Raw genomic sequence first — 17,109 nt, 5'->3', positions numbered from 1 at the left:
CCACCCTGTAAGTCTCCGTTGTCACCCGAATCCCACCCGCCCCCACGGAGGAAATTGTCTCGGCGTGCCGAGCCGGGCGCCCACGAGAGATGAACGGGGGGGAGGGGGGGGAAACGTCGCCTGCCCTCGTCGTGTTCGTCCCCTTTGGCGCTTCCACTCCCCCGGTGGCGTCGGTATAACCGCAGCCAGGCCGCCAGTCTTCTTTTCTCTCTCTCTGCCTCTCTCTGCGGGGGCGAATGGCACGGGCACTGGCTGAAATGAGCGACGATCCTTTCTCTGGCTTTTCTGTTGTTGTCCCAGATTGTAACTTTCGGGGCTGGCGGGCGGGCAGGCGCGGGGGGGGCTCCTATTGTTACGCGTGCTGATGGCGGGCGTTTGGACACCGCGTACCCCGCAGCTCACCCTTTTCCTGTATTCGTTGTCCAAAATATAAGTGGACCGCAAGACTAATAAACGAATAATAAACGAGCGGCGAGAGCTAATGCGTTGTGGCACGCGCGGAGCCCTAATTCCTGAGCGCGCGCACGCGGCTGACTCTGCCGGGCTCGCCTCTTCCTTTGCCGTCCCGCAACTGAGATCGCCTTCCGGCCTGCTGCCTCGCATTATCATCGTCATCATCAAGCCGTTGCCACGATCGATCGACTTGTGAATGAAGGTCTTCCCAAACCGGCGCCGTCCATATTGTGTGGTTGTTGTTGTTGCTGCTGCTGTTGGGAATATTAACCCCCACCACACACACGCGCGTGTGAAGTGTGGGTACTCCTGGCTCTTCCAACACGTCTGGCAATAGCATGAAAGAGTAGCCCACAAGAAGTGTCCCTTTACAGGAGCTCTCCAGAGCTTCCTCTCATGGAGGCCCTTCTGCTGGCAGTGGCACCGAGCAAGCACGCTCATCTTTCCGCTCTCTTTTGAACGGATGAGGTGGATCGGGGAGAAGGGGCACACGGGACTGGTCCAGCGATGTTAGCCATGGCTCGGAATGAAACTCGGCTCACCGGATTCAACAGCGCAGTGTGCGCTGCCACTCCCCGGTTTTCCACGAATAAAGAATAATAATAATTGTACTAAACTTTAAATGTGGTGGTCGGAACATTGGCTCGGTTGATCTTCGGCAGCGCGAAACAGAAGCATTTATCGGTGTGTGTCGCAAACACCCTGGTGGGCATGTGGAGGGTTACAGGGATGAGACTAGTGGGTAGGCCTCGGCAAGGTAAGGTAAAAGTTAAAAGGTAAAAACGAGCCTACCTTTACCCTACCTTTTACCTTACCCCTTGGCATGTCGACATCTTTACCCTTTTACCCGGTAAAAAGGGTAATTTACCTTACCTTGCCGAGGCCTACTCGTGGGATAGAGTCTTCGTACGATGAAGTGTGAGTGTGTAGTTTTATAGACCTAGCTCAAACCACTGTCAAATTATTTATTGGTTTTCTCATGCAAATTGCGCTTGCGAATGACATGTTTCGTTGTATATTTACGAAATTATAATCGCTCATTGTAATGGTGAATTTTGATGTTTAGATTATTTTTGTTACCTGTTATTTTTTTGATGACACCTTTGGTTTTTCTTTTGCATTTCCAGGCTGGTACAGAGGATTTTCAGTCAGAAATTCAGAAGTCAAGGTAAGCTTATGCGAAATAACAAAAATCTCTATCAGGATAGGTTACTCTTCAACATGGGTTAAATGCTCACCGCGATGGGATAATACTGATCATTTACACTCATACTTTGCGGTTGTGCCGTAGAGCTCTCCAATGCCTGTCGGGATTGTTACGGTTCGATGCACAAAGTTTCGCTGCACGTGCCGGGAGCTTCTTCCAGAACTAAATTGCTCCGTTTCTCAAGTAGCTCCCAGCTCTTCTTGGTTCTTTCGGTAAAGTCACGTAGAATGGAAATAATAAAATAATAAAAATAAAACATAATAAAATAATTCTCACGACGTTTCGGCCACAACACAAGCAGCCGTTGTGGCCGAAACGTCGTGAGAATTATTTTATTATGTTTAATTTTTATTATTTTATTATTTCCATTCTATGTGACTTTACCGAAAGAACCAAGAAGATGAATCCCTGCAGTCACGAAAGCTTTAAATCGAAAGCTCCCAGCTCGTGGAGTGAAAAATTGGGTCACGTCATGCCGAGTAAAACCAAGCGCTCCAACCCCAAAACACATCACGGAGCTCCGGTGAAATAACATTGTGGTCATTTTCGTGAGATTCTTTATCTCTTAATACATAAACACATTTTAAGCCAGGAAATATGAAAATCTCTAGTGCCGATTCAAATAACTTAAAAATGCATGTATTTTTAAGTTATTTACATTCATATCAAATGGCAGCCATGAAACAATATACATTTTTTTCCCTGCAGTCTGAGAGTCACCAAAGGACTTATTATTATAATTATTATTTGATATAATAGGCACGTCAATGATGATGGCAGCTGCCGTAGCACGTTTCTCACGCCAAAAATATGTCGCGACGGGGATAATCAAGCTCCATCGTGCCATCCAGCTGAACTGCCGTGGGGCAAGTCCTGATGGTTTGACCACCAATTGAATCTCTAAACTCGGCGGAGATGAGCGATAGAGCAGCACTACAGCTCCCCTTCAAATGCAAGGTTAAATAAACTCGTAACTATTTGTGTGCCCTCGATAAGTCGTTGTGAGGCTTCTGTTCTGCTGGATCGAAGCCTTTAGGCTTTTTTTCTTTACACAATAACACTGTACGTACTTTTTAAATCCTTTATATTAAGTTCACTTGCTTGCTTGCTTGCGCGCTTACGACCGTGCAAATCTTTCGGTCGTTTTTTAACCCACTTCCCGTGATCCAATCGAGCTGATATTTTGCACACAGACTCGTTGTGCGTGACAATTTATTTTCGTGAAAACATTTTTCCAAAATTTTACACTTTTTAGGAAAAAATCAATTAAATTTAATTACCAATTGCTTAATGGTGGCAGGCAATCATCTGACCCATAGGTGGCAGCCATCTCAAGCCAGAGGACGAGAGGACTCTAGACGCCACGCATATAAAGGATTTATAGTGAAAAACTTAATTTTACGGGTTAATTTTTCTCTCTATCAGCGATCCAGAGGGCCTAAATAAAATATGGTCATTCAGTCGGTTGTAAAGATGAGCTGGTGGGCAAATGCTCATGCTTCTCGGACAAAACGGGCAATATTTTTCTGAAAGTTACAATTTTTCGTATTTTGTTTGTATCTTTGTACAACCCTGCGTTGAGCCTGCGGAATAGTAATGCAGGGCAGGCATCTTGTTCTGCTGTGTCTATCGCGAGGGGAGTCGTCGGTGCGCAGGGTATTTTTCGCGGGCGCTTCGGCAAAACGCTCAGTTGTACTTTAACGTGTCGGCTTTGACGACCAACACTGGTAGAGCCAGTGGGGGGGGGGGGGGGGGTGGTACGTGCCCCCCCAATGATCCTATCGAAATCCCTAATTTCGATCGGATCATTGGGGTTTATTAGTAATAAATCGGCATTTTGCGAGCGACCCCCACTGCCACTGTGTAGCATATTATTACGTGCCAGGGACTCTATGGGATGATAGGACAATAGTCTGAGTCCATAATTGGCAATAAGTAACGGCAAAGCAGTTATAAGTGACTCAGAATTGTGCGCAGTTGCGTATACATGACACGACTTCCCTGAAGGCATTCACCTGCAGCGAGCGCGATGCCAATCGCACATGGTTCGAATTCGACCCTCGATCGATAGCTGTGCCATCGCTGCACACGCGTCGAATAAAAAGCAAGGGACAAGTCCTTATTTACTAACAACTCCTATCATTTTTAATTGCTGGAGGGGTTGCTCCCCCTACCTGAAAATCCTGGCTCCGCCATTGGCGATCAATATCATCAATAATGTAGGTTTTATTTGGGTTGTATCGCGTAAATCGGGCTGTCCGCCCAATGATGCTAGTTGTAATTACTGGTGAAACGTTGTACTCAGATTGTAAATGTTCTCTCCAACACACCGGTTAGTGCTGTACTGGTCACGAATTGGCCACGTTCTGTTTATGCGACAAAACCTTACCAATTGGCTGTGTCAGGTGGTGGCGGGTTTTAACGACACATTTATATATTTACGCGATCTGACCCCAAAAAAAACAGCACAGGTGTACTTTGCTGCGCTTCTCTGTCGCTCGCTCTTCTCAAAGTTTGCGCTTGGTGTGCGCGAGTTGGAACGACGCGCTCTCTGCGAGTGTCTGACCTGTCTTCAACGCGAGCATTTACGAGCGCTGAATTTGCAATGGATATTTTTTTGCGATCACAAACAAGACGCTCGGAGGTTATCATCGCAAACTGCGTTTTGTCATCTTTTTGCCATGGTGCATTAACAGCGGTGCACAAATAACAAAAACTCAACACACCCTTAATTAACACTGCGCTGAAGGAAACAAAGTATATAAGAGGAGACATTTCAGGCAATGGGCATCTTCTGATACAAAGAGGGACACAATGCCCGCAAGTTTACCCTTTACGTATTTGTTGTACCCTTTCTACGGTGGTGTTATTGACGAATGTGCTGTGTTCTTTTCTGAGGCAAAAAAAAAATCCGAAATAGATTAAACTCCTTGACACTTTCATATTTTCAGTTTACCAAGCCAGTTGCGGGGATGAAATGTTAAAGGACTTGAAAAAAATAATCTCACTTTTTTACATTTTCCTACCTTTCATTTTTCTACAGGGCATCTTTCCTGCCAACTACGTCTACCTGAAGAAGGCGTTCGTCAACAACAGAGGGTAGGCAGTAGGTCTGCACCTATCCATCGATGAACAACATCGATTGTTTTCGCCGTGATACAAAGTGTGCAAATTTGCGCGCAGCCATTCCTGCAATCCGCTGCTGGATGAGGGCCTCTCCATGCCGCGTGGGTCTTGAGGCGTTATTTGACCGCACGTCTGCACGCCGGTCAGTGCGGGTTTGTCAAGGTGGGCAGCATGGAAGTGGGAGCATAGATTTTCAGTACAACGATGCTTTTTATATTTGTAAAATGCATACCATGACGCTGGCCCGCTTGGCCTGCTCTCTTAGGAATAGCATAGACCGAAGGGAGGGAGCTTTATTGGTCCATACACCAGCAGTATTAACCAGGACGGCCGCTGGGCTCGAACCGCCGAACCTCTGCAAGGCGCGGAAAATGCCCTGTCGCTCGGTGCACGAGCCCTGCCAGTGAGGGATGAGGCAGCGCTGTTGTTTCATTGCCACGCCGTACGTGTCGCCCCCAACCCCCCCCCCCCCCTCCGCGTGCAGAAAGTCAGAGGTGGCTGCTCCTTTGGAGGACTCGACTGTCCTGGAAGTGACCTCGACTCTCAAGGAATGGGGGGTGCTTTGGAAGCAGCTGTATCTGGTACGAAACCCTTTGCGCTGTCACGGCGGAGCGCGGGGTACGGTTTTTCTTCAGGCACATTTGGGTGCCGCGGTGGCTGGATGTCAACTACCTCGCCTGGTCTCGAGGAGGTCGTGGGTTCGATCCGACCCTGACGCCTGCTGTGTATTTGGAGCTTGCATGTTCTCCCCAGTGGTCGCGTGGATTTTTCTGCGGGTCCTCCGATTTTTTCCCTCCAAATTTGAAAAAATACGTTTAGAGTATTTGGCTTCTATACATTTCCACGTGCTAAGCCACTTCGTTGAGTTATCATTTGTGGCCAGGTCTTTTTCTGATAAAAGAGCTAAAATAAAAATAGTTTCATTTAGGTAATCCAATGCCTGATTCTTCTTCTCCGTATGGCTGGCGAGGCCGCTGTTGTTCGTCCGATGTCGAGGTTCGCGACACATTCGGCGGCTTCAGGCGAGGGCGGAGAGAGCGGTCGCAATGCGACCGGGAACGGATCTCCCTCGGGGCCAGGTGTTCGGCACGTGGGCGTGCTCGTCTGCATCGGGTGGTGGCCACGGTTACCAGTTGGGTGCTCCCTCACGCTCCACTTGTGGAGGCGAGCGGCCGCATCTTCGGTCGAGGGTTGTTTACAGTTGTCCAAACTGCCCGATAAAAGCCTCCCCCTGCTGGGTCAGGCATTGCAAGTTGTTGGACCATACTTCACCAGAATGGTCAATACGGGTTGATGAAGGGGTAGAGGTGGGGGGGGATTACAGATATAACTCGCCATTGATGTTAGCCATGCACCGGGGATTCCAACTTGGATCGTCGCGTTTACCTGCACAGTCCGTTGACTTTCATCGGAGTTTAAAAAAAAGGAGTAAATGTCAAATTTTAAAACAGTGCCACAGGAAAGGGAGCAGTGCACATCTGAAGTTGGGCGCTTTAAACATCCGCATCGCCCACCTGGGCGTGAATGTAAACACGCTCTGTGCATACCAATGGGGCAATCGACACGTTTCACTAATGCGCACATTTTTTCAAGACAGTGACTCCTTACAGGGCTGATGAAGGCAGAGCAGCGGGTGGTGGCGGTGGGAAACGCCCGTGGTCAGGCGAGCGAGGGGCTTTGGGGGGCCACGTGAACTTCGCGATGTCTCCGGTCCGGCGGGTAATCAAGGAGGTGCCCTGACTCCGGCTCGCACGGGACAAGTCGGCACAGCAAAGCACGGGCAAAATCTCCATCTGTGCATTCATTCCAGTTATGATGTCACATCTCTGTAATGTAAATGCGATGTATAGCCACTGAAGCGATGAAGCCCGATGGTCAGGGGTAATGATTGAGCGTCGGCCAACGAATGGAACACGTCCGAAAGTTGGGGAACCACCCCGGAGACGGAGCGCTAAAATCGGTTGACGTGCGGGCGCTCGGCGGATTATTACATCGCAGGGCCGTGAGAGGTGGCAGCCTTGTCCCAGCTGCGGCTTGACCATTGCCGATAATGACGATGAAGCCCAACGCAATGAAACGGAGGTGTCGGTAATAGATGGGGTGTGACCTACGGCGATGCCTCGAGGTCTTTAATGGCTAGGAGAGTTCCAAAGCGGACGTGTCGTCTCATCGTCACGGGGACAACGTGTGACGCGGTCGGGATGCGACTGGTGATGAAATTGGATTCGCGGCGGCCACGGATTTCCGCGCGGAAATCTTCGCATCAAAGACGGCAGCGTTGTTGCACTTCTCCGGAACCTTCGAGTGATTCGCCAGTCTCTCGCCTTTTTGTCGGCAAGGTTCCAGATAGGCGCTTCGCTAGCAAGCGCTGTCATGAATTATTGACTTAACATTTGTTACTCGCAGTGAAACATTACGTCTCTGTGCCCGGCATTGTTGATGAGGAGGGAAACGGCGGCTCCCCTTTCTACGCGTGCATCGCTGAAAGATTAAAGCGCAGTCATCGTATCCTGCCGACGATAATGAGCAGGGGAATTAGCAAAAGGGTAATGCACTGGATGTTTTACGCAACACAATTGTTCTATTTTTTTAAAACATACTGGGCCTTTTTTCATTTTATTACATTGCGTGTGCTGACGTGAAGTTACGTAAATAACGTATTGTTAAAATGGCACCGCGGGTCATGAATAAGACACGTTATTTATTTAATGTCTCACCACACCGGTGCATCTACAAGGCGCGTCGTCAAGCGCAGCATCTGCGGAACTGTCGGGAAAAACGTGTCCCAGGAGAACTCCTCTTTATCCGCCACCCTATTACCCGCAACAACAAACTCATATTGTCCATGGCCCCATATGTTCCTATAATCCGCGGTTATCCACAACATATTTTTTGTTCCCCCACAGATAAGAGGAGTGAAATAGCGGATAAATAGGACACTTGTGTATTTGCCCCCCATGTTACTGCGAATCGGAGTTGTGTGTCAGCGCTACGCTGCGCTACGAACGCGGAGACGCGAGTTCGATTCCCCCTCATGGCCAACACCAGTCACGATTACCTTAACCGGTGCTGGGCCTCTCCTAGGTCGATTCAGCCTCAAATGAGTACCTTGTGTGGTGTGTAAACATCGCTACTGGGGAGACAAAGGCGGCCGGGCGTAGTGTTGGCCACCCACCCCCTCGTGTGCCGTGCCGGCCTTCATGGGTGCACTTGCCCCAACAGTCTGTTACAGGCTATACGGGGGATCTTTGTCTTTGTTTTGTTGTTGTCAAAAGAAACAAAAAAAACTTTTCTCTTTCTTGATTGTGTTTTTGAATCTTTAGGTTGTCTCTTTTTTGTTGTTTGACTCAACGCTTAATTTTCTAAGTCAAAGAGAGCATCTTTATTTCACAATAACATTGTGTCCTGTCTGCCGCCGGTGGTAAATTTACCATTTCGCCAAGAAAAGTTCGCAAAAGGGCCCCGTGGGGAAGTGTGGTGTTTCTCCGTAATTGACATCTGCGCTGTAATTAGCGTTCCTCCGGGAAGGCTAATTGCGTATTTTCTACGTTTGAGTCGATTGCTATTTCTAATGGTCACTCGTGAACGACAATGATATCTCTCTTTTATGAAATATCCAATAGGTTCTTGAGTACGCATCGGTAATTCTCACGGGAAGTAATTTATATCGGTGGTCCAAAATAATAATAAGATTATTAATGGAGTGCCAGTCAAGGAGTTTAACGGTACCCACGAGTATGCCCACCGAGGAGATGGAGCGATGAAATCAGTTCATGTGCAGACGCTCGGCGGATTGTTACATTGCAGGGCATTGACGATGGCTGATGATGATACAAATGAAGTCAAGAGACAGTTTGCACGTTTGCATCTTTATATATAATTTTTTTATGGATTCTTTAACTTCAATTGGTAACGAAGCTTTCCTGACTGCAGGAATACATACTCTTTGGTTCTTTAGGTAAAGTCACGTAGGTAAAAATTAATTAAACATTTCGTATGTTTGAAAAGACAAAATCAAGCTAAACGCAGGCTTAAGAATTACACTTTTTTTGTTTATCCCCCAATTCTGTAAACTTGTTTTTAGGTCCAGTGAGATAGATATATATGTACATCTATCTATACACCACCACCACTACCATATGGCATCCTTTCATCAGAGGGAAATAATGGAGTTTCCAGATTTCACTATTTTATTTAGACGATTTCAATTATTTGATCATTTCCTGTAACGGGTAAAAAGGCCGATCCTGGTAAGACGGAGCTTGCCGCTGTTGCTGCGGCCATTGTCGCACCCCTACTTGATGGTGGTCCTGTCATGGCTGCCGACTTTCTAGCTGACGTCGCCGTGCTCCGTGCGAGGCACACGTTGGTCCAGAAGCTGCTTGCAACCGTGTCACGTCGGAGTGCCGCGCCCACCCATACCCCATCCGTCGCTGCTGCTGCGCCAGTTTTCCCTTTTTTAAATCCTTTATATTAAGTTAACTTGCTTGCTTGCTTGCGTGCTTGCTTGCTTGCTTACGACCATGCAAATCTATCGGTCGTTTTTTAACCCACTTCCCGTGATCCAATCGAGCTAACATTTTGCACACAGACTCGTTGTGCGTGACAATTAATGTTCGTGAAATTTTTTTCCAAAATTTTACACTGTTTAGGGAATTTTTTTTTAATATTCATTTACCAATTGCTTAATGGTGGCAGACAATTCAAGCCAGAGGACGAGAGGACTCTAGCCGCCACGCATATAAAGGATTTATAGTGAAAAACTTTGTTTTTACGGGTAATTTTTTTGCCGCAGCTTCACACACTCATGTTAACTTACCTTGCCTGGTATACAGGAGGTCGTGGTTTCGATCAGGACGCCTGCATATTTGTAGTTTGCGTGTTCTCCCCGTGGTCGCGTGGATTTTTCTCTGGGTCGTCCGGTTTACCTCTCCATATTTTGAATCAACATTCATCTAGAGTAATTGGCTGCTATAAATATCCACGTGTTAAGCCACTTCGTTGGGCTATCATTTGTGATGGCCAGATCCCTTTTGAAAAAAAGCACTCAGTAGGCCTTACCTGGTAAAATAAAAATAGTTTGGTTTGGTTTAATTTATGCAATGTTAAATATCTTAAGAGGATTGAAAGAAATGTTCCAGGATGTACTTCTTGGCTGACTTGTGTATATATATATACGTAAAATATTTCTCTCTGCAGAAATTCTGCAGCATCAATTGGTGAATATCTATAGGTGAAAGGTTACGTCAGCTCTGATCAACAGCCAGTAATCACAAGCATCTCGCGGTCCATAATAACTGCAGATGTATTTTACATTTTCTGCCGCTTGATACTTATTATGTAACACGATTTTTGTTCCTGGGTAGTGTTGTTTTCAAATTGTATGCCTCAAAAGTATAGAAAATGGCTATTATTCCCCACAAACTTTGCTTTTGTGACGAGGACTTCATGTGAAGGAATGACACAAATGCACACCACGTTTTCTCATTGAAAATATGTACATTTAAAAATATCACTGTCCTGGTCACAAAAGCAAAGTTTGTGGGGAATAATAGCCTTTTTCTGTACTTTTGAGGCATAAGCAATTTGGAAATAACACTACCCACGAACAAAAAAATACACGTCTTTTTTGTGAATAATAATGTAGTTTAATTGAAATTGATTTTACAAAATGCATAAAATAACGTGCCTCTTAGGTTCTCTTAAACGTGTTATTATTATTTGATTTCATACGTAGTCTTTCACGGCTTTGCTCCCTGTGTAGGAATCATGTCCATTGTTACACGAGATGCCTCCACCAGCCGACTGTGTCAGCAAATGTTTCTTGCTCTTTAAAAAAAACTCCTCCAGTGTGTCATCTTCTTGGCTCTTTCGGTAAAGTCACGTAGAAGGGAAATAATAAAATAATAAAAATAAAACATAATAAAATAATTCGCGACTCTAAGATCTGTTCTTCACCTGAGGACGGCTGCTTGCGTTGTGGCCAAAACGTCGTGATAATTATTTTCTAGATTTGAAGCTTTCGTGACTGCAAGTATTCATATTCTTAGGTTTTGTCGGTAAAGTCACGTAGGTAAAAAATCAAAATTAATAAAAAAACCTAAGAATATGATAATTATTTTATTATGTTTGATTTTTATTATTTCATTATTTCCCTTCTACGTGACTTTACCGAAAGAACCAAGAAGATGAATCCCTGCAGTCACGAAAGAAGCTTTAAATCGAAATTTCCTCCAGTGTGCTGAAAGACCGAATCAATGGGCATTGTTTCCCCACGTGACAACTTGTTTCGATTGCCTCTTTCGGGGCGGTGGAGGGACACTCGCTAAACACAAGACATACCCACACAATGGTCGACAGCAGCCTGACTACGAATCGTGCCATTATTCATCAGAAAACATTGAGGCACGTGACTGTAGTTAAGTGACATGGGCCTTGGGGTTGTTGGATCACACAGCGAATACGTGTTGCGGTTCCCCCACCTCAATCAATATCGGCCCGCTTTTTCCAAACTAAATCGGGTCACGGGGTCAGCGACTCCACCAAGGCCCTCTTCCATCCTGCCTTGCACTCCGCCAGTGGCATCAACTGTGGCTCCCGGATCACCGGTCTCTCTCCCTCAGCCAGGCACACCACGCCGGTCTTTCCAGCGCCATCGCGGGCAGCCTCTCGGACTTTTGCTCGGAGGACGTCCTCCAAACGTCCCCCGGGGGAATCTTTCTTTCGGCATCCTTAGCAGATGACCCCATGCACCGTAGCTGGCTTCGCTCTGCACTCAATAGGGCCGAAAGCCATGCCTCTCAGCCGATGCCGGAGAGAGAGAGCCCTGCCACCCTGCGCAGGAAGACCATTTATCTTGCGGTGCCCCTCACCTGTGGAGCAATAAAGCATCCAGAGGTGCAGTACAGCAAGTAGGTTTCTGACTTGTTCTCTATTCGGACCCCCTCTTTAGTTTTAGCTTTTACCCGCGTGCGCGTGACTTTTGTCCAGGCGCTCCAGTTTCAAGGCTCGACGATACAAGCTTATTACATTGCGATTGGCGAAAAAATCGTCTCGAGCGATATCCCTTTTTGAAATGAACGGCGAGATTCGGCGGCAGTAGCCTCTCAGTTTGGGTATCCCCCCCCACCCCCCCGGGGGGCTCTGAGAAGGCGTTTGTAAGGGCCCACGGACGCTCATTAGAGCGATAACTCTCGTTGGCGCGCAGAGTTGTCGCAGCATTCAGCCATGCCTCGAAGCGGGGTGGGGCGCGTTTGAGAAGCATTAATGAGCCACGGGATTTGGATGCACGCATTTTTTTTTTCAGCCTGGAGGAAATGTGTAAAGGAGCAAGTGTCACTGCGTCTTTCTCCCTCCCACCCACCCACCCACGTGTCACTGCGTCGTCCTCCCACCCACACAAGTGTCACTGTATCTCTCCCCCCACCACCCACCCACCCACGTGTCACTGCGTCTCCCCCCACCACCCACCCACCCACGTGTCACTGCGTCGTCCTCCCACCCACACAAGTGTCACTGCGTCTCCCCCCACCACCCACCCACTCACCCACGTGTCACTGCATCTCCCCCCACCCACCCATCCAAGTGTCATTGTGCCTCCCCCCTCACTCACCCACCCACCCACCATTCCTCAAGGGTTTTCTTTTCAATTTATTTTTCCTATGTGTGCCCAGAATCAAATGAAGAACTTTTGCAAAGTCAAGAAAATACCTCCTTCCTCCCATCAGTAGCTACAAAGTATTATTCTTCACTTCTTTGAAAACAGCTTGCGGGGACAATTTGTCGTTGCGTACGAGTCGCAGACGTTTCCAGCTCGCGGGACAACAGGAGATTCCTTTGACGGAGCGCGGTTGCCCCTTTGTCAAAGTTGAGTTGCGCGAATCTTGAAGTGACGTTCCGTCCAATTGTGGTTTTGTCACCACCCGCCTCCCTGTGAGCGATGTAGATCTTGCTGGGACGGATGTCTCACGAGGAGACAGTGCACAGAATTTGAGCTGCCTCTGGGTAACTAACGTCACTTTGACAGGACGGAGGCATGGCATTTAAAGTATAAAATTGTGAAGGCTAAAAAGAAAAAAAATGTTATTAAGGTCATTCGTTTGATTGATGAATGTCACTTGTTGGGAGACTTGCAAAGCCAAAGTTACGTAAGAAAAGTGATACATTCTCACTACGGACCGTATAGCAAACCACTGTCGTCTGCACTCGTTCACCGGAGGAATAGCAAAACGACACGGACCCTCTAATGAAGCCCTCTCGTGGCTAGCAGACCTAGACATTGGCATTTAGCTCCCGAACATATTGCCGTACGCAGGAATAGAATAGAATTCTCACACTTTTTTATTTTTTTACCCTCTGCCAGTAATTGTTATAGTTCTACATTGCGACAATAGTACCAGCAAACAGTGGCCATAATCTTACAGTCGATCGCACCGCAGGGTCTGCAGAGTGTACGCAAGAGGCGTAGCTGATGTCCCCCATTGGTCATTCTCTTGCGCTGGTCATCTGGCGGCCGCGGTAATAGAGCAATGAACAACGTGCGCTGACCACCTGACCTTACAGCCGGCCGTTCAGACGAACCACTAACCCCGATAACCCTCCATAATAGAGGTTTTTTGGGTTAGTTCTAGATTTGAAGCTTTCTTGACCGCAAGTATTCATACTTTTTGTTTTTTTTCGGTAAAGTCACGTAGGTAAAAAATAAAATAAATGAATTTAGTTTTTTTCATTTATTTAATTTTTGGGTTAGCTCACGTTAATATATAAATGTGTCCTTAAAACCCGCCACCACCCGGCACAGCCAACTAGTAAGGTTTGTCACGTAAACAGGAAGTGCCAATTCGTCGCTAGTACAGCACGCCGGTGTGTTGGAGAGCCAAGCCACAACAACCCTTACCAGTTGGCTGTGTCGCGTGGTGGCGGGTTTAACGACACATTTATATATTTACACAATCTAACCCCAAAAAAACTGTAATATGGATTAAATTTGTCGCGAAAGCCTACGTGTTAACCCCAATAGCCCTGCAGCGTGACCTTGTTTAAGTAGATGGCGGTCGGCGATGGGGTGTTGGCGGGGGGGGGCCACGATACAGTCAAGGTAAAAAAAAAAGACTTTACAAGACCAGAATTAGGAAGGACAATCTGCTTTTGTCTTTTATCATTCATTCTGTTCTGACTCTCATGCCCTCGCTCCGCTCCAGCTCCCATGCAAATGACAAAAAAAGGCTGTAATCGGTTGTGGCTGCTCTCCAAGCTGGCGAACCTTGAAGCGAAACCACCACCGGTGTTAAATGTGACATCTTCACCATGCGAATTTTGCAATGGGGGGGGGGGGGTTTGCGTGGGGGGCACTCAGCCCCCTCTAGCCCCTCCTGCCCCCCCCCCCTCAAATCCCCCGAAGTTGGTTGATTTGATGTAAAGCCCTTTGAGGGATTGCGTGAATGGCATTGTGCAAAATCAAGTTTTCGTTCGGGTCTGCAAATTAGTTCAATATTTATATACGCTGTCATGTATTTTTTTCTACAATTTTTTTTTGTTAAAATCGGGTACATGCCAAGGGATGCATCCAGCAGTTTAATGGATCCTGTGGGTGTTGCGGCTGCTATTGTGCGGCCTATTGTATTGGAGGGAATTATGGGCTGGCTCTGTGCCCTTTCCCAGGCTCCGGCTTGCCACGTCTTTGAATTGAGCCTCTGAAAACGAATGTGTGTGTGTGCGTGCGCGTGCGTGTGTGTTCGCTCCGGGCCTCTTGTGGTCAGCAGTCCATTGTGCCGGGCCGAATGAATGGGCCACATGTAACACGTTGCACAATTCCCGCTAAGCCTCTTTATAAGTGGAGGGGTGTTGTAAGTACACTACGCGAGGTGTTGTTGTTGTTGTTGTGGGTATGTGTACGGTGGAGATATTGATCGTGCGGAGAGTACGCCCGCGGACGGACGCTCAGGGAATGCGTAAACAGCTCGCTTGATTTTATTTTAACAATGGCGCTGCGTCAAATCGGAAGGAGATTTCCATTGAGAAACTGGCCTGGGTGTATGGCCTGTGTGTGTGTGACAGTCAGAGAGAGAGAGAAGGAGTGGGGGGGGTGGTGCAGTGGTTGCTAGGTGGTAAGTGCACCACGCTACAAACCCGACAGCAAGAGTTCGATTCCCGGGCCACGACCAACATCAGTGGCCAAATATGTGAACCAGTTTTGCGCCTCCCCTAAGTCAACTCGACATTATATGAGTACCTGATGTCGTGTGTAAGCGTCAGGACTGGCCACACCCTCCCCTCGTGGCCTCGTTCGGGCCTAAATAGGCGCTCACTAATAGCATTTGCCCCAACAGCATGTGAAAGAATCTTTGTGAGAGATGGACAGAGAGAGACATGTGTTTTTTGAATGAGCGGACTGTAAAGGTCAGCGCACCCACATTCCAGAATGTAAAATAGAAAATGTATGTCATTCCAATTCTCAAAACTACTTGAGTGACAATTTTAATTGTGCTAATTTTCAGTACCTTGTCAATCCATTGCTGGGTCAAGGCCTCCCCATTGCATGCCACTCGTGGGGATTGTCTGACCATACTTCACCATGCTGGTCATTGCAAGTTGGTGACGAGGGTGGGGGCAGGTTAGGGGGATACCCAGGGCTACCTTCAGATATCACTCACCGCTGATGTTAGCCGTGGCCGGGATTCGAACTCAGGATTCCGGTTTCATAGTGCACCAAGCCAATGCTCGAAATGTTGCCTAGTCCGATTAGTACGGTTGGCTACGTACAGTGCGAAAGAAGTTCAACATACGTATATACGGTACTAGTCATGCAATTATTAAGACACAGTAACCACAGTAATCTATAAAGACAAATAACAACCCAGCTCTGCATATAAAAATCAGTGAATACTCTTTTGGCCCTCATGGTGTAGTGAAACAACGCAGTGGTTGTCTTGGGGCGGCCTTCATCCCACATTGATTAGATCCTGGCCGCCGACAACGATGAAGATTTGCGTTTATTTAAGCCGGAGATGAAACGCATCAACGAGGGCATAACGTGGGAACAAAACAAAAAAATCCGATCACCCCTGGGAGGCGACTCGTAGCATCAACTCGGAACGTTTCCTTTGAAATCTCTTGGGTTCTTTCGGTAAAGTCACGTAGGTATAAAATAAAATAAATCACGACATTTCGATCGCAACACAAGTGGTCGTCCTCAGGCGTAAAAAAATATATATACCCAGCAGCAGTCACAAAAAGCTTCAAATAAAGATTGGTTTCCTTTGCAAGTCCGGCGGTGGTGGTGGTGTTGGTGGTGGCGGTGGCAGTGGTGGTGGCGGTGGAGCGGGAGTTGGGGGCAGGGCACCAGCGGAAGGTCACGGCGCTACGCTGACCTCGAAGGAAAAGTTTAGTGTAAAGATGAGGTCGCAGCACCGAAGTGGACGGGCGTAACGATGTCGCGGGGATGCACTCAATGTCTCCTTTCGCCTAATCCCACGCACCGTCACACGTCCACGACCTTGCATCTGACGACACATTCGCCCAGCCTCGTTGAAGGCCTCTAGGTCACGTCTTTGGTCACTCAAAGGTAGGACTTTGTTTGGCATTGTTGACCATATTCCAGAATGGAAAATATACATTGTCCGCCAAGTTGTGGGAAAAAGAAAAAAAAAGTACGAGGATATTTTAAAATAGATATGATTTACATTTCATTATTTTCTACAGCATGAAGTAGTGTAGTAGAGTTTATTATTATTATTATTAATTATGGTCTATCAATGATGAATGATGAGAATGATAACCCACGTTGAGCAGCTTGGTGAAGTATGGTCAAACGACCTCAGTGACCAACACAGAATGGGGGGAGGCCTTCATCCAGCCATGGACGAACACAGGGCCGTGTCTATGTTTTTTGTTCTTCTGCATTGTGAAGGCACATGAAGTGATATCATCACAGCCACCAGCGACTTCTTCATTTTCCTTACGGCTAATGGAGGCCACAACGACCAGACAGCGTGTACAGGAGATGCTGGATATAAACGCACCTCATGTAAGCAAGAATCCGACATTAGTGACACATGCTTTCATTGTACTGTTGGGGAGGAAGGGCAAATATAAAATTCTGATATAAGCATACTACTTTGGATATAAGCACAGCTGGCCTTGCTGCCACCGGAATGTGTGCTTACATGCAGCATCGCTGTTATTTAAATATGCATTCATCTTCTCTTTCTATTTTTTCGTCTTTTTTTTCCCCATCGAAACAACATGCATCTATAATTCACGACGTGCATATATGGGAGCACACGCATTCAGGCACGTTTCATTCATCTCCCGCTAATGGCACG

At 47.2% G+C, this 17,109-nt stretch overlaps 1 protein-coding gene across 7 annotated transcripts in view; it reads left to right on the top strand.

The window, feature by feature from the left end:
* The window catches only part of DOCK3 (dedicator of cytokinesis 3), a 229,446-nt gene that overhangs the window by 70,769 nt on the left and 141,568 nt on the right, over positions 1-17,109 (top strand). For all 7 annotated transcript variants that reach the window (XM_061573883.1, XM_061573882.1, XM_061573884.1 and 4 more), the window contains exons 3-5: positions 1,581-1,621; positions 4,704-4,759; positions 5,271-5,367. In XM_061573883.1, the coding sequence (XP_061429867.1) occupies positions 1,581-1,621; positions 4,704-4,759; positions 5,271-5,367 (194 nt within the window). The remainder of the gene's footprint in view (positions 1-1,580; positions 1,622-4,703; positions 4,760-5,270; positions 5,368-17,109) is intronic.

The sequence above is a fragment of the Lethenteron reissneri genome, chromosome 54, assembly GCF_015708825.2.
Source record: "Lethenteron reissneri isolate LAM-NWPU_2019-01 chromosome 54, ASM1570882v1, whole genome shotgun sequence".
Classification (NCBI taxonomy): domain Eukaryota; kingdom Metazoa; phylum Chordata; class Hyperoartia; order Petromyzontiformes; family Petromyzontidae; genus Lethenteron; species Lethenteron reissneri.
The sequence above is the reverse complement of the archived record's forward strand: the minus strand, read 5'-3'. Positions and strand labels throughout refer to the sequence as shown.